This window comes from Salvelinus sp. IW2-2015, linkage group LG5, assembly GCF_002910315.2.
Source record: "Salvelinus sp. IW2-2015 linkage group LG5, ASM291031v2, whole genome shotgun sequence".
Classification (NCBI taxonomy): domain Eukaryota; kingdom Metazoa; phylum Chordata; class Actinopteri; order Salmoniformes; family Salmonidae; genus Salvelinus; species Salvelinus sp. IW2-2015.
In genome coordinates, this window is record NC_036844.1 from 15,261,095 (window position 1) to 15,286,063 (window position 24,969).

Below are 24,969 nucleotides of genomic sequence, written 5' to 3' on the forward strand. Positions count from 1 at the left end.
TTAAACTAATTCACCATAGACATAAACCAGCTGCAAGCAAACTTGTTGAATACAACTCTTATAATACATTCACCTATTAGGCCTATAAGTAGTATTCAGCTATAGCCATTCATGTTTGACCGAGGCAGTGAATATSCAGAGTCCATATTGTATCGTGAAATGGCATAGGATGCACTCTGGTGGTCATTTTGTGTAACATAAATTGATGTTCATACAGTATGGCCATTACCTACGATGGCCTGAAAACGTGTGACCAAGTGCTTCAACAATACCCTACAGCAAAATACCCAACAATAATGTGACAGAGACGGGACACATTGCAGAAAGTTAACTGTCATTTACTCAAATAATGAACTGGATACAATAGATTCAATCATTATGAGCTCTTGTTTTGTGAGAAGCTCTGTTATGCTATGACAATTCAATGGTATTTTTATAGTATGTTGGCATGCATTTAGGTAGAGGCACCAAAGCTCTCACTACAATGGGTGGCATTATGCTACAGTAAATTGTGTGATATGGACAGTAAAGGTAATCCTTTTCAATAAGATTGGGCAAAGACTGAAACAAAAAGCGAAGATTAAATATATGTATAAATACAAATATAATACAGAATTCTGTGGGTTGCATTTAATTCAGCCCTGTAGTCAAACCCAACGTCTTCTTTGATAATAATGAAGGGGTGGGGAGCACTTTCATGTGGAGTGATAAAATAAGTCGTAATGTCATTTTCTTCCCTCGTCGGCTCAGGGATTCAAACTAGCAACCTTTCGGTTACAGACCCAGCGCTCTAACAGCCACTTCTGATCTGGACTGAGGTCATAGTCAGTATCGTCTCCTTCATTTTAATATTCCATAATATTATTCCTGAACATTTTACACAAGATGGTGAGATCTCCAAACAGGTACTGCCATACTAAGCGGTCAGCTCCTGTATACAGAGACCTCAATTAGATACTGTACCATCTAACAACACAGTATACATGACAGACCAATGACAGGGTTGAGCGCTGCACCACAGAGTGACATTTCGTATGCATAGTAAGTAATAAGTCTTAAAAAACACACAACATACAATTCAGATTGTTTTAACATACAGCAGTGACATGCAAGAAATGTTCACCCCCCCAAAAAAAACTGTGTACCTTTGTCATACATTCAACACGTTGGTGCTGAAAAAAATCTGTATGTTGGAAGCATTAATTGTTGAATTAATGTCGTTTCAATGATATACTATGGAACCACAAACATGTCCAGTGACTGTAGCTATCCACACACAAACACTGTCTAACTGCATGCAAAAAAAGGCAAGAGGTAAAAAAAAACATGCCACAAGACAACTGGGGAGATCATTCGACCGCTTAGACATGGAAAAAGAGTTGCACCCAAGTGGCAATGTCTGAGTTCTACTAGCACGTTTGTATCTTACCATATCTGATCACAACTTTATCTATGTCAAATGAATTCCAACATTTCCATAACAGATATGACATGCATAGATTTGTACAAGAGGTCTGCAGCCACACTATGTGCCTGGGAGTGAAATGAATTTGTAAGAGACAATAATTCCTATTATTTCACAATGACATTGCAATTAGAAATAGTAACTTGTTTTAAAGGTGTTTGCTATTAKTTTACAAAATACACAATTGATTTTCTTTTTGGTGTCCTGAAAATGAGATGTTTAAAAACCACACCCGTCAATCTATTACCATATAAAAATCTTAAAGAAACAAACATGCCACAAACACATTATTTTGACTTGAGCTTCAACATTGTATCATCCCCTTGGACCGCCGCACGTTTGAGAAGTAAACGCGTTAGAAAACACACCGTTTTTAAAAGCTCTTTACCAGTTGTAGTAACTGGGAGACATTTTACAACAAACCATTAGTGAGGACTGAATGAATCAAATAAATAGATTGTGCATCAATAACTAATTCTATGAATGTGCAACTTATGTAGCAAGGAAACAAACTCACATGCATACTATGAATGTAGTAAAGCTTTTTTTTCTMTATTTTTCGTTTCAATAAACCTCTCCTGTTTATCGTTACAAAACTGTCCACATTAATGATGAGTGGTCCAGACAATCATAGTCAAGTAACTTGCTCTACTAATATGTGTTCACAAACACCCCCYCCCATCCCCCTGCAGTAAACGTGAGAGCCTTTTCAAACGGAGGAGAGGCCCGGAGAAACACATGTACCTCGGCTAATACAGACCTTTATATCAGAAGCCTGAGACAGAGCATGCTATGACTAGAAACATGAGCATTACAGATGGGTGTTAGTGAGTGACAGACAGGAGGGAGCTTTCACCAAAAGGGTGTTCAGGCTCCCGTCACATCCCTATAACAGTCCTGTCCACCTCCACAAAAGACATTAGTGGCTTCAACCAACATAATTCGCTAGCATGCCTCCGCCCTCGCGCTGAGAAACCACACCGCATCAGGAAAGAGCCTCATCTTCGCCCACCAAGGGCAGGTCCACACTTCTCATGCCCTCCCCGCTCTCTTGTTTCCTAGGAAACAAACCAGAGGAGCAGAATTCAAWACAGCCATCAGTGCTAAGTACCTGTGGCAATTCTATCACTGTAGAGATACAGCTAGTTAACCTCAGTTTAGCTGGGAAACTGAGCGCAACCATTCACTTGTTAGCTACATATYTGGAGAGATTGCGCAGAGAGGGAACTTAGCAAGCTGTTAGTTGAACATTCAGGTCAGAGATTTTAAAAAACAACATCAAAGTAGTTCACTGGTATGTYCTTGGGAGGGAGGGGGGTATTGTGATGCTGCATGCGGAGGAATCAGTGACCCATTTTTTAAATACAGATATTCGGCCAAATTTAAATCCGGGTTTTCACAGGAAAAGTGTTTAGGCTGCAGTTCTATAAGTGCTTGGCCAAGGATGAGATTGATTCATTCTAATTTGCTGACCTGACGGTTTCTGCTCTGCTCATTGCTGTACAGTTCACACTTGGCCAGAAACACCTTAGATTGCACTTGGTCGTAAGGGAACCCCATGTCACCCCAGTTAGGGATCAGCAAGAGGTTCCCAGACATGGTTTCAAGTACCCCTGTGTATTGGCTATAATTATTCCCTTGACTGCATGTTGATCTGTTACACAGGAGCACTTGACGACAAACACCACTCATGCCTATGGACTTAAGTGAGTTTCATACCACTTGAATAGTATTGAGATAGATAGGCAGGCAAGGCAAGGCAGTGGCAGGCCCATAGTCCTTTACCTTCTTTGGTTACTATGAATGTAGCAGTATCTCACATTGCCCGCTCTCCCTTTGCTGGCGGGCAGGAGGGAGGGGGGGGGGCAGATTAAGAGGTTGCTACAGCAAGCACAGACAAGTATATCACAAGTAAATCTTAACACCATCTACGTGACATCCTACTATCATTTAATGACAATTAAGAATCAATTTTGCAAGATAAGAATAGTTAGCCATGTACAAGAGAACCCCCAACACTGAGCTTTTCTATTGCAATATGAAGCTACATTACATTATTAGGTGATTTTAGGGTTCCACATTTCTGGAAACTTTCTTAAAATTGCCAGGTTTTCTAGAAATGTTCCAGAAATAAGTAGGAAATCCAGAATCCTACATCCAGGAWTTGGGAAAACCTGAGAAAAATACAGATATTTTGCAACCCTCACTGCTCAGAAAAGATGTTTCATCCACTGACTAGAGAGTAGTGTAAAAGGCCTAAGAGAGRGGGACTTACGTGAGCATGTGTCCTGGTGCAGACAGACCGGGGCCTCGGTCTTCGGTTCTCTGACGGCCCCAGTCAAAGGGGTTCCCGAARGAGCGCTTCCTCAGCATGGTCCTCACCAGGATCTACAGACACAGAGAGACATTTGAATGGGCTACACCACAGAGTTAAGAATGACACCTGTCACAGAGCAGAGTGGCTATGAGCAGATCATTCAAATGTCCTAAATYTATCATTCACTTTTTCTGGTCAGTCGTTTATTAGTTACAACACTTCATATCAAGTTGCCCTCATGGTTTAATTACTTTATAACTTCTTTGTAACCAGTGAAACTACCCAGCTGTACAACAGTAACTGTAGATGAAACAATCAAAGAGCTGAAAGGAAACTGACGATATTAAATCAACGAATGAATATTCATAAGGTATCTTTTGTGAACTGTAAAGTGTGGCCTCTTGTCCCAGTACACCAAGAGACTGTCTGCTGCAAAATGAGACTGAGTGTGAGTTCTGAGCCATTAATCCAGTGCTATCATGTTTAATCCAGTGCTATCATGTTTAATCCAGTGCTATCATGTTTAATCCAGTGTTAAAGCTAGAATCCTTAACTGAAACAATTAACAACGCATTTACCCCGCCCCTGTTTTTGTAAAAATCTGAGGGATGGGCCTGGAGAAATATAACCACTCTTTAATTCATAAACAGAGCTATGGATATCAAAATGATAGTTTAAAACCATGTTTTGAGGCTATATAGTGTTCATTTACATTTGCTTTATTTACAAACAGAGTAAAACAAGCTTTTATTTTGTGTTCTGATGGGGTGTGACAGTTGAACTAAGCTCACGAGGCATTTATAAGTTATATTCTTCAAGAATCAATGGGCATATATCATTCATTTATAAGTCCAAAAAAGGAAGTATCAACTAGAGATTCTAGCTATGAAGGCAGTGCAGTGTGGCCTGTGTGTTCTCCTCCCACCACTCACCACAGTGGCCAGGCTGGGGATGTGTTTGACAGAGTTCTCCACCTCCTCCTCGGTCACCTCGATCAGCATGCAGCAGTTATCATCCTCCAGAGGGAGGGGCTCCGCTCCTTGCCGCGTCACCCACGGGTGCACCTGGAGGGAGCAGAGAGAGTCCCAACGTGATGCAGCCACACACACCAAGTACATTACAAACACACACACACACAAGCACACACACACACACACAAATCACTAAAAAGCAGACCTTAATCTGCGGTACTGATATCCTGGTCTCTGGATTCTTGTCCAGCATCTTCAGTAGCAGATCTTTCAGATCRTCAGATAAGTCTGAACTGTAGGGGCCACAACAAGAGTTAGGGTCCTTCATTAATCATGGATTGTATCCCTCCCAATAGAGTTGAACGGAGAACTCACTGCTCTGGCACCTCCACTGGCTGAGTCTTGATCTTCTGATGAAGACTGATGATGCGTTCATCCATAAAGGGACACTGTTGACAGGAGTCACATTCAAATGAGAACGCGTCAGGTGAAACATGTTCTGTATCGGTCATAAGGCTGAACTATTGCATCATGCAGCTGTGGATTGTAATAACATATAGAGCACAGTAGGAGGAGAGGTTTACCACTCCGAACACGAAACAGTACAGCGTCACTCCCATGGCCCAAACATCCAATGCCTATAAGAAGAAACAGAATTCACTTAAAACCCACATMATTTCCTCATAACAGCTGCCCTTAAGGAATTTCAGAGAGGAAATAGATCATATTTCATTCCCAAAGAGCATTYCAGGGGGTGACAGAAGCTCATTCACCTTGCCAGAGAAGTTCTTCCTGGTCTCGGAGAGGGTCTCGGGGGCGAGGAAGGCGGGCGTGCCTACCGTGCTGGTCAGGAGGGCGTCGGCCCCCTCAAACTGGTTACTGACCCCGAAGTCAGCAATCTTAATGTGACCRTCCTCCCCAACCAGGAGGTTAGAGGGCTTGATGTCCCGGTGGATGATCCTCTGGTAATGCACTGGAAAACAACAGCACAGTATTATTAGTCATTTAGCAGAGGCTCTCACGGTAACGAGTCATACATCTTACTACTTTTCATTTGTTGCTATGTCTTGCTTGTTCTATGTTGCTATTGTCTATATTGTAATTGTTTTTAATAACCTGCCCAGGGACTGCGGTTGAAAATTAGCCGGCTGGCTAAAACCGGCACTTTTACTGAAACGTTGATTAATGTGCACTGTCCCTGTAAAAATAAAAATAAACTCAATAAACTCAACTCAATTTCTCCTTCTGTAACCAGCGTCACTGTGCTGCTAAACGGTATCGCTTCCTTCACAGTCCCTGTCCATAGCACGGCTCCAACTAGTGACCCTCTGCCCGCAAACTTGCTTGTTATTCTTATTGTGTTACTTTTTATTATGACTTTTTATTTTAGCCTACTTGGTAAATATTTCCTTCTTCCTGAACTGCACTGTTGGTTAAGGGCTTGTAAGTAAGCATTTCACGGTAAAGTCTACACTTGTTGTATTCGGCGCGTGTGGCAAATAAAGTTATTTGATTTGACAACCTACTAAGCACTGAAAAGGATCTGATTCAATGGCGCCATTTTAAGCTGTGGGTGAGTTGTTCAGGTGCGATCTCAATCTGTTACAAACACACCTCTGTATAACACCTCCTGAAGATACAGGGAAATTAGGATTCTTTGTGTTAAAGTGAAGGGGGGGTGTCTGAGTAGTTGTATGTGGGAGAGGAAGAGAGGTTTGAGTGCTRCTTTGTAGTACCCTTACAGTGCATCTCTCTCCCTCCATCTCTCCGTGTGTACTGCTCTGGTAGAAGACAGAGYTTGTGGTAAGCCTGGGTGTCCCGAATGGCACCCTATGCCCTATATAGTGCACTAGTTTGACCAGRGCCCCAWATAGGAAATAGGGTGCCACTTAGGATGCACCCTGTGCTTGAGTGCAATAATGCCACCGAAAGCCATTGTGATTATGTGCATTGGGGAAAGGAGGCAGTGGGTGGCTGAAGAGCGGAAGAGTAGCTAATCAGACGAAGACCATTGTGCTCTCCCAAATGTTTGGTGGGTGCGTAAAACCCGTAAATTCAGACAAGCAAAAAAGGTGTGATGGATCCACACTCAAAAAGAGGTCGCATGAAGCTTACTTCATTTGTATTATTTTCACTGCATCAGGGACAGATGTTTCGGCTTCGCAGCCAGGGTGTGGCTGCAAATCTTTTTCATTCACAACAGCATTTGTAGGGAACATAGGTGTGCTACCGGTGTGCAGCAGCAAAGAGAGGGAGAGCACAGACAGTACTGTGATTAGAGAAGAGAATCCACTCACAGAACTCAATCCCCCTGACCAGGTCTTGGAAGTAGAACCGAGCCTGGTCCTCATTCAGCGGCTTGTCTGTGGGCAACTCCTCCATCACAGCCCTGTGCACGAGCGACACACACAGACACAGACACAGCGAGAGAGCAGTAAATTGAGCGTCAGTGCTTAACGAGATTGAGCTCACTCCAGCTTATACTGATTACAGTAGCAAGAGGATTAACCCACCCCTTTTTGACCAGCTCGAACACTGTAAAAAGAACAGAGATGCCGTCATTACTACATCATCAACGCTTTCAGATAGTTAGTTATCATGATTAAAATGATCAGATCTGTGAGTGGGTCTGATTAGGAAGTGAGTGGGAAATGTGTGTCTCACACCTCATAACGATCCGTCGTAACGATGTTAAACAGTGACTGTGTAATGTGAACTGAAGGGATATCTATCGGTGTGTGTGTGTGTGTGTGTGTGTGTGTGTGTGTGTGTGTGTATGCGCTGCCAAGCGCAGAATCAGGCCAATCTTACCCATGTACAGATGGTCCTCACCAGGGTCGTCAAGAACCTGGCAGGAGAAGAGAGGGACGCAGGTTTAGGGGAGCACACATACTAGACCGACAGCACACTACAATACTAGCAGACTGTTGTGAACACAAATTCACTTGCAATCACTGACAGTGCCACGGTGCCAACGAGCTGTCACAATAATATTTTATAAMAWTTTTGACAAAACAATTGAAGCAAGGAGGTTCCTGTTTCATGAAAATAACACTGAACTCAAACAGTGACACAATGTGTTACAAATGTATTATGCATTGGCAATACACAACAGCTTGAGTTAAGAGGACAAACACCATCCAGATTGTAGAGCCTCACCTCCACCAGCTTCACTACATTGGGATGGTCCAGCTTTTTTAGGATGGCAATCTCCTGGTAGACCCGTTCCAGCGGTCCTTTTGGCTGAGGGGGGCCTTCGGGGGCTGCTTTGGCTCCGCGGGGGGGTGGTCTCCCTGCAGGTGGACAGGAAGGAGGGGGTAGGGGGGAGAAAARGTGTAGTGGCCTTGTTAGTCTACAACAGTGGTCACCAACCGGTCGATCGCAATCAACTGGTCGATCACCAAACATTTCTGTAAAAAGCAACAACGATAAATCCTTGCGTTCCTATTTTTTTTTATTTGTTTTGCGCTGTTGACGGTAGGTGCACTTGATTCAGCAGCCCTAGCGCCGGGAAGGTAAAGTGTTCCCATTTTCAACCATTTCATGTGTCTGAACGTAGAACTCTGCCTACCTGGCAGGCCCAGAGAGCAAATCAAGTGCACCTACAGGCCTACAGCTGGCCAATCAGAAAGCTCAGATCACTGTGTTTGCACAGTTTCCTCGAGCCATAGACTGTGAAAAGAAACCTCAAACGCACAGCAAAGTTGATACCGAGAGATTTCAAAAGCATGACTAGAGAGAGTCAACGAATACAGCAAAGCACTGATGAGTAAGTTCATGTTCAAGTCATTATTCAGCACTGTCAACACTTTGTTCAAAACTTTTATAATCCATAAAATGTGCGTTCCCCCTACTTCCACACACGCTACAACCAGCACTGCAGCTGTATGAATGAGTACAGCAAAGTGTTCCGATAAGTTTGCATTGTTATTATTAGCGGCTTGTCTCTTTTTTAAATTTTAATATTTCACTTTATATGGACATCGGACTAAAGTGACTTATATGGACATCGGACTAACATGAATTAAGGCAAGAGGCAGAAATAATGCTGTGCGACTTGAGTGTCGCCATCAGCTGAAAGACTGTGTCCCCTTTTCTCAGTGGGGGGAGGGAGGGCGGAGGGACGGTGAGTCGGGTGAGAGGCAGCCTCAGCGCTGCTCCCTCCCCCCTCAGACTGACCATGAGATGCAGGCCATCAGTCCAGTAAAATTAAATAAAAAGCCAATTATATTGCTCACTCCACAAGTAATACAACAAATTATCATGATCATACATCTACATTTAAAAAATATATAATTTCAAAATGGTCTGAGAAGAACATTGGCAGGGTAATTCAAGCATAGCCAACACGCAATGATGTAGCCTACTACAAACCTCATTGCTACAAAACWGTTTTCAATAGGTACATGTTTTTTTTATCTGAGTGGTAGATCTTGGCTTGCATCTTGACTCAGAAAAGGTTTGTGACCACTGGTCTACAGCAGCAAAGTCTCACTGTAGTGTCCTAGAATAGTCTATGTACTCCCTGCTGGATTGACCATATGCCTCAGGCTCAGTACTTACGTGGGAAACCTGCCTGCCTCATCAGCCTCTTCTTGGACAGCACTTTCATCGCCTGGAGGGAGAGAGGGAAGAAGAGGGAGAGAGGGAGGAAGAGGGAAAGGGGTCTGACATCAAAGTATGGAGAGATGTACAGTAAAGGGGATTGTAGTTACATGCTACAAACCTGTGCACATCGCAGGAGGTTGGTGGCACCTTAATTGGGGAGGACGGGCTCGTGGCAATGGCTGGAGCAAAAATAGAACTGCTTGGCCATAATGAACATCGTTATGTTTGGAGGAAAAAGGGGGAGGCGTACAAGCCGAAGAACACCATCCCAACCGTGAAGCACGGGGGTGGCAGCATCATGTTGTGGGGGTGCTTTKCTGCAGGAGGGACTGGTGCACTTCACAAAATAGATGGCATCATGAGGCAGGAAAATGATGTGGATATATTGAAGCAACATCTCAAGACATCAGTCTGGAAGTGAAAGCTTGGTCGCAAATGGGTCTTCCAAATGGACAATGACCCCAAGCATACTTCCAAAGTTGTGGCAAAATGGCTTAAGGACAACAAAGTCAAGGTATTGGAGTGGCCATCACAAAGCCCTGACCTCAATCCTATAGAAAATTTGTGGGCAGAACTGAAAATCGTGTGCGAGCAAGGAGGCCTACAAACCTGACTCAGTTACACAAGCTCTGTCAGGAGGAATGGGCCAAAATTCACCCAACTTATTGTGGGAAGCGTGTGGAAGGCTACCCGAAACATTTGACACAAGTTAAACAATTTAAAGGCAATGCTACCAAATACTAATTGAGTGTATGTAAACTTCTGAYCCACTGGGAATGTGATGAAAGAAGTAAAAGCTGAAATAAATCATTATCTCAAATATTATTCTGACATTTCACATTCTTAAAATAAAGTGGTGATCCTAACTGACCTAAGGTGGGAATTTTTACTAGGATTAAATGTCAGGAATTGTGAAAAACTGAGTTTAAATGTATTTGGCTAAGGTGTATGTAAACTTCCGACTTCAACTGTACATGCTAAAATCGCCACTGTGTGTGTCTGTGTGTAAGATGGCCAGCAGGACTCACGTAGTAAGTGTTGTTGTCTTCATTGTAGGCCAGCTTGACAACACCATAGGAGCCCTTGTCAGAGAACAGGAGCACAGGCAGTGTGACGTTCAGTAGCTGTCAATCACCCACACAAATAAAAACCTACAGTACACACTCAAAAGAATACACACACACACAAACACCCACCCACGCACACACACAATAGCTATCCCAAGCTGACCCACCGGAAATGTGTGGGCCGAGTACTCTCAATGAGAACCAGCTGCTTCAAATCTAGTAGTCAAATTTAAATCTACCCGCCCCCCTTCCACCACCCACACACACACACACATACACGCACAGACACTTTAGACAGCAGGCAGAACTCTCTCCAACTTCACCCATCCTGAGGCTCCCATTGTCTACTGCTTCACACAGAACAGACCCACTCAGCCCAAGGAGAGGAGAGGGGACTGGGGCTATTTATACCAGCCTCTCATCCTCCTCTAACTCTCCCTAGGCCAGGGATTTTAGGGAATTTGAAATGAGGACAAGGCTGGCAAGGAGAAGTGAGAATGATGGCAACCGTGTCCTTAATGATCCCCCCAACTTTTTAAACACGCACAGTAAGCCATAGGTGGAGGAATGGTGAAGTGCTTTGAGSAGCGACAACAGTACCTTTCCGATTTCATCTTTCAGCTTGTACTGGTTGAGCTGCACGCAGTCCTTTGAGAGAGAGAGAGAGAAGCTGACGTCTTTGCATGACTAATGCATTTTCTTGGTCTGCCAGAACCACACGAGGTGTAGCATTAGGAGAACCAATAATCCATGTAAAAGCAATGCGTTTACTAACAAAACCTTCCTTTTTTTCAACTTGGAAAACAAACTACCAGAAGTCAGCATGACTAAACATAAAAACCATATAAGCCTGTACCATTCATGAGTAATGGGATCTGCTAGTTTTTAKCCTGTAAAGTCTAGGGGTGTTCGGGGAGCAGGGTAACAGCCTAGCAAGCAGAGAGATCATGCCTGCATTCCAAACATGTAAAAGACACACCTTCTCCCCTCAGCCCTCAAATTAAGTGAACACTTCTGACGACGTATCATGACGTATGAGGAGTTGACACTWGCAGTGCAAGGGAGGAATTAATTCATTTTAAATGGACCGCCCTTGCCCAGGAAATTCTTCACTCGTCCCACGGTTGTTTTTCAGTCATCATGGAACCCCCGGTAGCTATTGTGTGTGCTTTGTATGCGCTACAGTTTATTATGATTGAATTTCATATCTTGGCTAGAAGACAACACATCCACAGGCATCGAATTCTAGCCATCCGACGATATCAGGTAAATCRAAAATGACAACGTATAAGTGTGATGTCAGGGAAAGTTGTATATGCTAGATAACGTTTCCAAAAGCTAACCAAACAAAAAGACCATTACTTTTACGAGACGTGTTTGTGCCATCATGTGCATTAGTAGCACAATTTCTAACTTATTTTCATTTGTTTTTTATTTATACTGGTATGTTGACTTCTCCATATTGATGTTGGTTTTAAGTGTTGAATGACYTTTCTTAGCGGATGTACAATCATGGCAATTTGAATTTTGGGGCATTTCAGGCCCCGGAGTGAAAAGAAATGTACACTCGAACACTCGGTCACAAACGAGGGCTGAGGGGCTTTCGTTGCCAACTTTTCTTGCTTGGCTAAGTGTTTGGACCGATGGCAAAGATGGCGGCGGGGATTCCCCCAACGACCATAAGGCGAGGGTAAGTGGAGGAGGGTGTGCCTTTAAGTGTGTGGAATGCAGCCCATGTCTGCATCCCAAATAGCAGGTCCCATAGGGCTCGGGTCAAAAGTAGTGCACTATGCAGKGAATAGGGTGCCATTTGGGACACAGGCCATCTCTACAGGGAGTCTACTGGACTACGCTTCTGAGATCAACTGGGGAGTGAGCTGGCATCTACTAACACCATGGACCTTACCTTCACATATGCTCAACCTTTATACCTGTATGCTGCTTTATTTACCACTGGAGACAAATACACAAGTTCAGCTGATGTGTGTTCATAGAGTTTGACCAACACAAAATTGTGTTTTATTCCAAAGACCGGGGGGGGGGGTTAAAAGGCAGAAGGGCTGTGGCGGCGTTGCCTACCTGCAGGTCAGTGATGGAGACGCGGTGAGACTCCACGGTGGGTCTACGGGGCAGCCGGGGGGAGGATTGGGGCGAAGTGATGGGCGAGTAGGGCAGCGAGGGGTAGATGTAGCGCCCGTTGGGGGACGAGGCCGTCTGGGAGCGCTCCTGCAGGGACAGCTTCCGGTCTGACAGGTTTAGTCTTCCCCTGTGCCCCTGGGGCTCAGGGGACAGGGCCTCGGGGTGGCCCACAGAGTGGGACAGCAGGTCGCAGGAGTGGGTTCTGAAGGGSGGTGCGCCGGGCTCAGGGGTCTCAGAGCACTCCATGTCCTCCACCTCATCACCCCCCTTGGGCTCGTACTCGGTCACCACGATGAGGGACTCCATGTAGTCTGGGACGGGGCGGGGGTTCATCTTCGGGGCGGGGCAGCTGCACAGTAGGTCAGGCAGGGGCTGTGTGTGAGTGTGTGTGGGCAGGGAGACATGACCACAGGGCGACGGGGGCTCAGCAGAGGGCCAGGAGGAAACGCATGGAAACATGACAACGACTGTCCCCAGAGCTTGTATGTCGCTGTTCCATCAGTGGTCTACCTCARGAGAGCAGAGCACTAAAAGCAAAAACACAAAATAAAAATGATATTCCACTTTTCAACACAGAGGACTTGATGAACAATGAAAAAGCCTAAATGTCAGACAWTTTAGTTATCATTTACAACACAGGTCGGTAGACAGACATAGAGCCTTGGTCCTGACCTTGCTCAAGGGCAAAATAGCAAAACTGTATGTTGCTCTGGATAAGAGCGACTGCTCAACGTAAAATGAGCCAGACACACTTGGAATTCCAACCTGCAACATTATCTTAGCTCTTTCAACTGAAAACGAGTTGAGGTGCCAACAAACAAATCCTAACAAGATGACGCAAACACAAAGACACTTCATAAACATTCTTCAGAACCAAATCGACCTACAGCTGTTTGAACTTAGGCTAGGCAACGTTACTAGCATACTGCTTCTCCATGTGCTAACAACTTCAAACAGGGCAGGAATCAGTAACAACTTCTCAGAATGGTTGGACTCCCAAAGTCTCTATAGGGGGTTAGGTTATCTATTCTAGCCAAACAAGGTTGTTTACCTCTATCTCAAGTACACCTCCCTGTTCACAACCCAATCTGGGTCCATTATCTGTTYTGATGTTGACTCTGCCCGTCAAGGGTGGTAAAGACGGAGCGGTTTCTCTCGGCAGGTTGATTCCTGACATGGTGTTGAGGGGATTGGAGCTCAGTGTGTGCGAACGGAGTGGGCACCATAGACTGTGAAATCAAAGCCGACAGGAAAAAATACACTCATCCCCCAGCCAAGTTCACAACGAGGAGAAGGTGTGTGGGAAGAGATGCCCCATCCAGGTGGCCTTGACTCTCCTCTTCCCCCCCCCCTTACCTCCACACTGTCTGTCTCTTCTATACATCCCTCCCTCTTTCTTTACCACCACAGTCTTCTGGGAGTGAATTGCTTATGCTCTCTCCTGGACTCTCACTTTCACATTTTCTCTATTCATACAACTCCCTATAGCTGCCTCTGTATAATCTCTGTCTTCTGTGTCTCTCCTGCTCTGCCTCACACCACTTATATCCACCCCCTCCCTGTGCCCTCAATCACATCTCCCACTCAGCTTGGAGTGGGTGCTCGTGGCTTGTGTTGTCTAGGCCTATGTAGAGGCTCTCTGTAGCCTTTCTCCCTGTTGGTACCTGCTGTACTTCACCAATGACCCCTGCCTCATCACATCTCCTACTCAACAACAGGGTTGGGGTCAATTCCATTTCTATTCCGGGTCAATTCAGAAAGTAAACCAAACCCCAATTCCAATTAAAAAACATTGAAGAAAATGTGAATTTCAGTGTACTTCCTGAATTGAAATTGACCCCAACTTCTCCAGCCTCTTTCCTCAGCTTTTTACTGACTGAAATAGTGGCGGGAGAACACTTTGTTATTGTTTCAACTGCTTATTTCACTGCGAGTAACATAAAGTGATTACTGTTTTTTTATATTGTGTGACGCAGCAACAAAATGTTTAATCATGGGCTGGGCCACCAACTGAAAAAGTTAGTGGCCCCAGTGTTACCAGGGGAAAACAGGCTGGAGCAGTGATTCTTGTGTGTTTATCTTTTGAAGAAGAGACACATTTCCAGAACATGACGTGGAACCCTTGGGAATCTTCCTCCGTCCTTCGTTACCAAGTAACAWCACAATAACAATATCAAACAGGGGCCAGTTTCAACAGAGAATAAACAACGAAGTGCCCCTTCATTATTTTCAGAGCAGAGCACTGTTCCCTCCCATGTTGACTAAACTAAACTGTGACTTATTTGTTCTGTGCAACCTATGTGAATATCACAAGAATATTCTTGCAACATCCCACACAACTACCATAAGTTCATTTAAAGAACTTATACCAGGTGTTCTGTCAACATTATAGGAATGTCCTGTGCAACCTAACATCATATGAATGGCATCATAACTAGGGTTGCACATTTTGGGGAATATTCAGAGGTGGAAACTTAGACCACTGCGCCACCCGGGAGGCAAACATAAACCTTTAACCTTATCATTAGACATAATTGCAAATGATTAAATCCTTCCAATAGAAAAAAATAATAATATTTAGTCACAAATTGAACTTTAATTAAATGAGTTGACTGGTCTAAAGTGCATCATCATTGGATGATTTCACTGAACAACAAAAGAAAGGGAATATTGAATGATCCCCAATGATCCATCGCATCTCCCAAAAATGTTTTCAACATACATCTGTAAAATGATAGTCTAGAAACTAAAGCTTTGGTTGTCTTCCTCTCAGGCTTCGATGTCTTCTCCCTGGACCTCGTCAATATCCACCTCTTGAACATCACTCTGAGGCCTCATCTTCACTGTCACTTTCCAACCTTGTTGAGGATGGCTCGTTGTCAGGCTCAAAAAGCCTCAAATTTGCCCGGATGGCCCCCAATTTTTCAACCCTTATATTGGTCATNTCACTGAACAACAAAAGAAAGGGAATATTGAATGATCCCCAATGATCCATCGCATCTCCCAAAAATGTTTTCAACATACATCTGTAAAATGATAGTCTAGAAACTAAAGCTTTGGTTGTCTTCCTCTCAGGCTTCGATGTCTTCTCCCTGGACCTCGTCAATATCCACCTCTTGAACATCACTCTGAGGCCTCATCTTCACTGTCACTTTCCAACCTTGTTGAGGATGGCTCGTTGTMWGGCTCAAAAAGSCTCAAATTTGCCCGGATGGCCCCCARTTTTTCAACCCTTATATTGGTCAKYCTGTTGCGTGCTTTGGTGTGTGTTCCAAAACAAGGACCAGTTGCGCTCTGAGGCGGCTGATGTTGGTGGGATTTGGAGGATGATGGAGGCAACAGGGGAAAGAGCCTCAGATCCACAAAGTCCCTTCCACCAGGTGGCTGATGAGATATGTTGGCACGMCTGCCATATTGCATCTCCATCCCAAAGCCCTTGCTTGGAAGTGTMCTTCGCCAGACTGCCAAGAACCTTGCCCTCATCCAGGCCAAGGTTGCGAGACACAGTAGTGATGACACCATAGGCCTTGTTGATCTCTGCACCAGACAGGATGCTCTTGCCAGCATACTTGGGGTCCAACAAACGCTGTGGCGTGTACTGGCTTCAGGCAGAAGTCTTCATGCTTTTTTATGCATTTCAGAACAGCAGTTTCCTCTGCTTGGAGCAACAGTGAAGTGGGCAGGGCAGTACGGATTTCTTCTCTTACATCTGCAAGCAGAGTCTGAACATCAGACAGGATGGCATTGTCTCCCTCAATCTGTGCAATGGCTACTGCTATAGGTTTCAGGACTTTCAGGCTGCTTACGACTCTCTCCCAAAATACATCATCCAGGAGGATCCTCTTGATGGGGCTGTCCATATCGGCAGACTGTGATATGGCCATTTCTTGGAGAGACTCCTTCMCCTCCAGGAGACTGTCAAACATGATGACAACACCACCCCAACAGGTGTTRCTGGGCAGCTTCAATGTGGTGCTCTTATTCTTCTCACTTTGCTTGGTGAGGTAGATTGCTGCTATAACTTGATGACACTTCACATACCTAACCATTTCTGTGGCTCTCTTGTAGAGTGTATCCATTGTTTTCAGTGACATGATGTCCTTGAGGAGCAGATTCAATGCATGAGCAACACAGCCAATGGGTGTGACGTGAGGGTAGGACTCCTGCACTTTAGACCAAGCAGCCTTCATGTTCGCAACATTTTCTGTCACCAATGTAAATACCTTCTGTGGTYCAAGGTCATTGATGACTGCCTTCAGCTCATCTGCAATGTAGAGACCGGTGTGTCTGTTGTCCCTTGTGTCTGTGCTCTTGTAGAATACTGGTTGAGGGGTGGAGATGATGTWGTTAATTATTCYTKGCCCAYGAACATTCGACCACCCRTCAGAGATGATTGYAATAYASTCTGCTTTCTCTATGATTTGCTTGACCTGCACTTGAACTCTGTTGAACTCTGCATCCAGCAAATGAGTAGATAAAKCATRTCTGGTTGGAGGGGTGTATRCTGGGCGAAGAACATTCAGAAATCTCTTCCAATACACGTTGCTTGTGAGCATCAGAGGTGAACCAGTTGCATACACAGCTCGAGCAAGACGTTCATAAGCATTTCTCTGACTACGTTCCTCCATTGAGTCACAAAAACTTCTGATTCCAGGAGGACCATGAGCTGTTGCTATCGATAAGGTGTCTGATTCATCATTTTCACCTCGAATAGAAGTAGAGGGACTTGTGCCAGAGGTTGCTTGTTGTGAGCGCTGAGGGAACTTTATGCACTTGGCCAGATGTTTCTGCATCTTTGTTGCATTCTTCACATATGACTTGGCATAGTATTTGCAAATGTACACAGCGTTTCCTTCTACATTAGATGCAGTGAAATGTCTCCACACATCAGATAGTGCCCGTGGCATTTTCCTGTAAAGATTAGAAAAAAACGAGTTAAAAAAACCCAAATACAATTCCATGTACAGATAAATAGTGAAGCAGTTAGATTAAACATCTCCTTTGTAAGATAAATGTTTTAAAATGAAACATGTATGGAAACAGGTGAATTAACACTCAGTTAGCAGGCTCAAGCAAGCTAAAACCCACATGGTAGCAAAAACTAACTAGCAGAGACTGTTAACAAGTTAGAAATTATTTAAACACACTTTGTTCTAGGCTACTATTTTCTAGTTAACAAAAAATAATTTATGTCATATAAAATATATTCACCCCACCCAGTTTGGCCATCACAACTTACCAGAAWGCATGTAGTCCTTGGCTCAGACAGTATAGTAGTGTGGGCTCAATAGCATCTCATTAGTGTGCAAGATCTTGAGAATCAGCTGTACATGTTATGGAAGAATGCACTGTGCATGCAGAGGGTTGCAATTCCATTGAATTGTGGATAGTTTAACTAAAATATGCCACAAGACCTAGAATTCTTTTATGTGTATCCCACAAAAAAAGGTTCACTGTTATAAGCCAACTTTTGATGAATTTAAGAAAAATTCCCGGGCTTAACTTTCCATGTTAAATTTCCGTCCCTTTGCAACCCTAATCACAACATATTTAGTGTTTTGGGAACCTCTCTCTTTTAATGTACTGTTCCACAATAGACTGATTTAGCTTGAGAGAAACTTGGTGAGAAGTGACCCAAGATGTAGGCCTAGCTAGCCTGCCTAACCCACTGTGTTTGAACCTATAGTAGAATCAGAGTGCAGTCAACTACCCATGACCTACTTTGATCTCAGATGGGTCTTGACCTGTTTCTCACCATCTATTTCCACTTGCTTGAGATGCTAATGCACACAGWCAGTGATTGAGAAATTCACACACACAAGTAGCAAGATTACCTATTTACACATGGTCACTTTTTGTCAAGGCAGCTATAATGGAGTCCATGGCAGGCAAAGATAGACAACTTACTGCCTTGCTCCTAGAGATCTGAGGCTAAAGCCATTCAACTTCTGTGATCCCTCATTATGGTGGATCGCTGAAGAAGCAGCTTCTTTCCAGCCCTGGAAACAAACAGATGCTGCTCTGAGGGCAACAACACAATGCCATCTGGAGCAGAGGGGTATTCTAAGCATCATAACAGATCAACCCTGTCACTGATCTGTAGATAGTCCCGAGACCAGATAAGCCTGTGAATGGCAAAGCGAGTCTCCTCTCTCAAGCAGACTACAGATGCTGTACTGTGCTATTTATGCAGAGGCCTCAATGGGACTGATGGTGCCGATTATTAGGCCCATTTGGTATACATTTGACCAAACAGAGATGCTGCAAGCGTGCACGTGGAAAGTCTGGTATCATGATGATTTGACCGTAGCTGCGATGACTTATAGATATGGTCAATCCTCAATTGAATGGGAAGTAATTTGCATCAATGTCAATGTTAATGCAAACCCACAATTATTATCGTCGGTAACCAGAACATTCATTCCGAAGATGTTTCCGATGGCCTGTACTAACACAAAACATATAGGACCCCAGTCGCCTGGCGGGCGGGGGCACGTCATTTAGCACATCAAAACAATCAGTAGACGCAAACTAAGGTTAATTCCATGACATTTCTTAGATCAAGTAAATCCAGCTTGCAGGCTAAAATGTTCATGACCGGATAGAGAATGTCCTGTGCGCKAGACAAGGGCGATGAATAACGCAAAAGCATACACACCCGGAACATCAAAGGCCCCCTGAAAGGTTCACATTCATAACAGTTTACATTAAACTAGCAAGCTACAGCATAMAATATGTATCGCTGGCTAGATTGCTAACCTAAACGAAGATTAGTGGACGCAACGCTCACGCTTTGTAAAAACAATCTCTCGACCACAAACGTGACGCATGGTAGAAATAACATTACCATCTAATCATTGCTCTAAAACTTACCTTTTCGTGTGCAATTATGAACTAAGGGAGTTCCGTATGCTAGCCACCTGACTATGTATGAAATAGTGTTGTTGCTSGTAAAATATCTAGCTACATGAAGAAACTGAACGAAGCATCGTGATAGGTGGCGAGCATCCTCTGAAGAACCAATCCAGCTGGGCAGACACCGTGTGGCCAGTGGGTGAAACGCTGGAGGTCGTGGACCGTATGCTGGACGCTCTGACAGTTATTTTATTTATCCATMCCTGAATATTCACAAAAGGAAAATTAAATATTCAGCCCCAATTGTCGGAGCATAGCTAAAACACTAACTTTGCATAGCATTGGTCTTTCTTGGCAAGAAGCATAATGTAGCCTTGATTCATTCTGGCTCCACCATGTGGTACAAAAACTATATAATTTGACGACMCAGAAAACCAGGTAAAATGCTAACTGTATAGTTAGACGTTCATCAAAAAGCAGTTGCATTGCACATCACAATCACTCAAGAGTCCACACAGTGGTGAAGGCATGACAAAGCCGCTTCCCCTTCAGAATGTTCTACAGCACCATTGAGAGCATCTTGACTGGCTGCATCCCCACTTGGTATGGCAACTGCTTGGCATCCAACCACAAGAAGGGTAGTACATCCAGGAGCTCTAGACCCGGCGGTGTCAGAGGAAGGACCTAAAAATTGTCAGACTCCAGCCCCYCAAAATCATAGACTGTTCACTCTGGTACCGCACAGCAAGCCTTGAACCAACAGGACCCTAAACAGCTTCTACCGCCCCATGACTGCTAATTAGTTAACCGGACTATCTGAATTGACCCTTCACATACACTGCTGCTACTGTTTATTAGCAATCCTGTTGCCTAGTTACTTCATCCCTACCTATATGTACATGTCTACCTTAATTACCTTGTACCCCTGCACAGCAACTCAGCCCTGGTACCCCATGTATATAGTCAAGTTACTCCTTGTGTATTTATTCCTTGTGTTATTATTTTTCTATTAATTCAAAATTTCTCAGCATTGTTGGAAAGGGCCAGTAAATAAGCATTTCACTGTTAGTCTGTTTACAAAGCACACGATAAGAATTAGATTGAGACCAAAGGCAATTCAAATACAAATTGACAGAACAATTTATTTCAAAAAAAAWAAATAAAAGTACAATGTCAAAAAGCAGGTCTTGATTTTCTTTTTAAAAGGCTAGCAAAATAATTAGATCAAGTAGAGTACCAAAATCTAATGAAAAAAATAAACTGTACAACGCAATCATTTTAAATTAACCAACGCAGATACTACCGCCTTTTCGGGAAAATGGTTCCTCTTCCCATCCCTCCACCACGACCCCGTCCTCTTGCAGCCACTGCAGAAAAAAAAGACAATTAGTTAAAGATGCACAGAAGTTAGCAGTTAATTGCATTTTCTTTTTTTATCCTTAGTTGAGCGCAAATGAGCAATTGCCTCATTCGCCATAKGTGCATGTAGAAGCAGCAGCACTCACCCTGAGCTTTGAGAATGGCTGCCTTCCCCCGTCCTGCTCCAGAGCCCTGGTTCTTGTTTTTCATGCTCTTTAACATAGGGGCGTTTTTTAACATGTCCGGTAGGATCAGGAAGCGAATCTTGCTGCCCCGGATATAGACCTGCTCCAATTGGGCTACACGGCCATCCCGATGCGTCACAGTGATATTGGACATCTGAAAGGAAGCTATATACACTTACAACACAACTCAAAAAAAGGGACAAACACAASCCTCCTATACAGATGAGCTCACAAATATCCCCTAAAACAAGATCATTTGTCTGAACGCTAAAGGCAATCAGAAGACCTACCTGGCAGTTCATGTTGTCCTCAGCCTCAATGAGCTTGCCCCTGTACACTTCACCAGTGTTGGTCTCACAGGTCACRATGTGGCCCTCTGCTTCATGCAGAACTTTGATGGGCACACCAATGGACATATTTGCAAGGGTCCTGTAGAAACAGAGACAAGGTATAGACTCATTGTCTGCAGAAATCAATTGGCACCCATCACAATACAAAGGTATAAAAGAGACAGCATTTGGTTTGAGTAAAATGGAAAGGATTAGATTAGCCTACCATACATATAAAATACAGTTGAAGTCAGAAGTTTACATACACCTTAGCCAAATACATTTAAACTCAGTTTCACAATTCCTGACATTTAATCATAGTAAAAATTCCCTGTCTTAGGTCAGTTAGGATCACCACTTTATTTTAAGAATGTGAAATGTCAGAATAATAGTAAAGAGAATGATTTATTTCAACTTTATTCTTTCATCACATTCCCAGTGGGTCAGAAGTTTACATACACTCAATTAGTATTCGGTAGCATTGCCTTTAAATTGTTTAACTTGGGTCAAACGTTTTGGTTAGCTTCCACAAGCTTCCCAACAATAAGTTGGGTGAATTTTGGCCCATTCCTCCTGACAGAACTGGTGTAACAAGGTCAGGTTTGTAGGCCTCCTTGCTCACACAGCTTTTTAGTTCTACACACAAATGTTGATTTTGTGAAGTGCACCAGACCCTCCTACAGCAAAGCACCCCCACAACATGATGCTGCCACCCCGTGCTTCACGGTTGGAATGGTGTCTTGGCATGCAACTCCCCCTTTTTCCCTCCAAACATAACGATTGGTCATCATGGCCAAACAGTCCTATTTTTGTTTCATTCAGACAGAGGAATTTCTCCAAAAATACCATCTTTGTCCCCATGTGCAGTTGCAAACCGTAGTCTGTCTTTTTTTTAATGGTGGTTTTTGGAGCAGTGGGCTTGTTCCATGCTGAGCGGATATGTCGATTAGGACTCGTTTTAACTGTGGATATACATACTTTTGTACTGTTTCCTCCAGCATCTTCACAAGGTCCTTTGCTGTTATTCTGGGATTGATTTGCACTTCTCACACCAAAGTACTTCATCTTAGGAGACAGAACACGTCTCTTCCTGAGCGGTATGACGGCTGCGTGCAACATGGTGTTTATACTTGCGTACTATTGTTTTTTTTTCTGAGGACTTCTAAAGCCATGATACAATTTTCTGGAATTTTCCAAGCTGTTTAAAGGCACAGTCAACTAAGTGTAAGTAAACTTCTGACCCACTGGAATTGTGATATCAGTGAATTATAAGTGAAATATCTGTCTGTAAACAATTGTTGGAAAAATTAACTTGTCATGCACAAAGTAGATGTCCTAACCGACTTGCCAAACTATAGTTTGTTAACAAGAAATTTGTGGAGTGGTTGAAAAGGTTGACTCCACATAGTGTGTAAACTTCCGACTTCAACTGTATACTAAAGTGCTTGTTCTTGCTCTGCCTTACCCCTGGTTGTGCTGAGCCAGTTCATGCACTCACCTTGCTGACCCAGTTCAAGATCGGTCTCCACTGTTGGCAATGGCAGGCCTTGCCCGATTCAGCCTTGGACTATTGTTAAAGTGAGATGCACTGAACTTGTAATTGGCCAAYCAGAGGATGTACTCCCTCTTGAGTGGTTCCTTCCTGGTTTCCTGCTACCTGTGGCGGTTCTTTGCAATTGTATTGGCACCTGGCCTACAATTACTGTGGCAATGGTATTCAATTCCCTGTAGGCCTAGTTATTTARTCCTACATGTTGGAGCTCGAAGCCTACAATTTTCACTGTACCCTGCAATCACACCTACACATGTGACTATTACAACACTGAATCTGAGTATGGCCTTATGTTTTGGCCTACATTGTAAACAAAGTAACACACCTTTTCAATTCTACTGAAAATAGAAGGGAGTTTCAATACCAATGTTGATAGTTAATTTCTGAACCAGGTAAATAAAAATAGGACTTTAAAAACAGCCAAACGTAGTTAACTATAGGCTCCCGAGTGGCGCAGTGGTCTAAGGCACTGCGTATCAGTGCTAGAAGAAYCACTACAGTCCCTGGTTCGATCCCGGGCTGTATCACAACCGGCCGTGATCGGGAGTCCCATAGGGCGGCGCACAATTAGCCCAGCCTCGTCCGGGTTAGTGGAGTGTTTAGCCGTGGTAGGACAAAATTGTCAAATAAGAATGTTGTTTTCTTTTTAACTGACTTGCCTAGTTAAATAAATAAAAATACTAATATGTGGGTCCAGCATGCTGGCAAGGGTGGGTGTGTCGGCCTCGCTGATAGTAAAAGTAATCTAGCAACTAACACAACAGGTAACTACCTACATTAACTACAGCAAACATTCAACATTTGTATTTTGTTTACCTTTCAACGTGAACGAAGTTGTTCTTTCTTGATTTCCGTATTCTGTATTTCAAGCTTACCCAACGTGSGACGAATGAATGAACCAGCAGCGAGAATACTTTGTGCGTTTTCCGACTACCCAGAATGCAACTTGAGAAAGGAAGAAGAAAAAAGTGCTTCCGGTTAAAACATGAAGTGATGCCTCATGGGACTTGTTGTCTTTCTCGACATACCCCACTTCTTTCAATACAGATGGCTCTACTGTAAAAAAAATAAACGTATTTAGATTAACGTGTTTAAACAAATTAAATATATGTGCAATGTGAAATCCATTTTTTTCATTTTCACTCTGATCTGCTATGATTCAACCAGTGGTGTAAAGTTCTTAAGTAAAAATACTTGGAAGTACTACTTAAGTAGTTTTTTGGGGGTATCTGTACTTTACTTTACTAACTGTTATATTTTTGATTAGTTTTACTTCCCTACATTCCTAAAGAATTTTCCCTGACACCTAAAAGTACAGCTTACATTTTGAATGCTTAGCAGGACAGGAAAACAGTCTCACACACTTAATAAGAGAACATCCCTGATCATCCCTGCTGCCTCTGATCTGGCGGACTCACTAAGCACATGCTTTGTTTGTAAATAATATCTTAGTGTTGGAGCGTGCCCCTTCCTATCAGTAAATTAAAAAACTAGAAAATCAGGCTGTCTGGTTTGCTTAATATAAGACATTTTTAATTATTTATACTTTTACTTTTACTTTTGATACTTAACTCGACTTCCACTTTTGCTAATTTCCCTTGTTTCTCAGGCTAATTGACAATGACAACTACAACATTTGTTTCGTGCTTCCTTCAAAGCGTCTCTGCATGTTTGGTCAGTTTCACAGCTGGTGTGATAAACATTGCCATGACCCTGGCTGCCACTGGATGAAGTCATGTAGGCAACTGTAATTTATTCTAAGCAATGCACCCTCTCAATGCTCCTCCCTTTTGTCAGTATTGGTGTACTACAGGATTGTACACCACTGTTGAATCTAGTGGTGGAAAAAGTACCCAAWTGTTATAAGACACCCAGTAAAATGCTACTTGAGTAAAAATCWAAAAGAATTTRSTTTTAAATATACATAAGTATCAAAAGTAAATGTAACTGCTCAAATATACTTAAAGACATGCTCCGTTAATTTGGCGACTAAGAAAGTATTTGGGCTGGATGTGTCAATGTGTAGTTCACACATGCATAATCTATGAGCAGAATTACTATTTTACCTCAATTAACCACGAAATCCCTAGTTTGAAAGCAACTGTTTTCTTGAAGCTGTGCT

At 43.3% G+C, this 24,969-nt stretch overlaps 2 protein-coding genes across 3 annotated transcripts; both read right to left on the reverse strand.

Annotated features, from left to right (window-relative positions):
- Positions 1–322: 322 nt before the first annotated feature.
- LOC111963963 (calcium/calmodulin-dependent protein kinase kinase 2) lies at positions 323–19,597 on the reverse strand. 2 transcript variants are annotated; one of them, XM_023987574.2, is made up of 17 exons: positions 19,441–19,597; positions 12,508–13,094; positions 11,029–11,076; positions 10,390–10,443; positions 9,317–9,368; positions 7,913–8,046; positions 7,565–7,601; positions 7,267–7,288; positions 7,051–7,142; positions 5,527–5,726; positions 5,338–5,391; positions 5,129–5,202; positions 4,959–5,046; positions 4,715–4,846; positions 3,741–3,853; positions 3,251–3,304; positions 323–2,523 (listed from the first exon to the last, which is right to left on the reverse strand). In XM_023987574.2, the coding sequence occupies exons 2-17, from the start codon at positions 13,024–13,026 to the stop codon at positions 2,451–2,453; spliced, it is 1,746 nt and encodes a 581-aa protein (XP_023843342.1). In that variant the 5' UTR covers positions 13,027–13,094; positions 19,441–19,597; the 3' UTR covers positions 323–2,450. The 2 variants fall into 2 exon arrangements, with proteins under 2 accessions (XP_023843342.1, XP_023843343.1); XM_023987575.2 differs by lacking the exon at positions 3,251–3,304 and having other exon boundaries at positions 19,441–19,596.
- A 941-nt stretch (positions 19,598–20,538) lies between these two features.
- LOC111963631 (small nuclear ribonucleoprotein Sm D3) lies at positions 20,539–23,788 on the reverse strand. Its single transcript, XM_023987147.2, has 4 exons — positions 23,664–23,788; positions 21,257–21,395; positions 20,928–21,120; positions 20,539–20,789 (listed from the first exon to the last, which is right to left on the reverse strand). The coding sequence occupies exons 2-4, from the start codon at positions 21,380–21,382 to the stop codon at positions 20,722–20,724; spliced, it is 387 nt and encodes a 128-aa protein (XP_023842915.1). The 5' UTR covers positions 21,383–21,395; positions 23,664–23,788; the 3' UTR covers positions 20,539–20,721.
- Between the last annotated feature and the right edge of the window lie 1,181 nt (positions 23,789–24,969).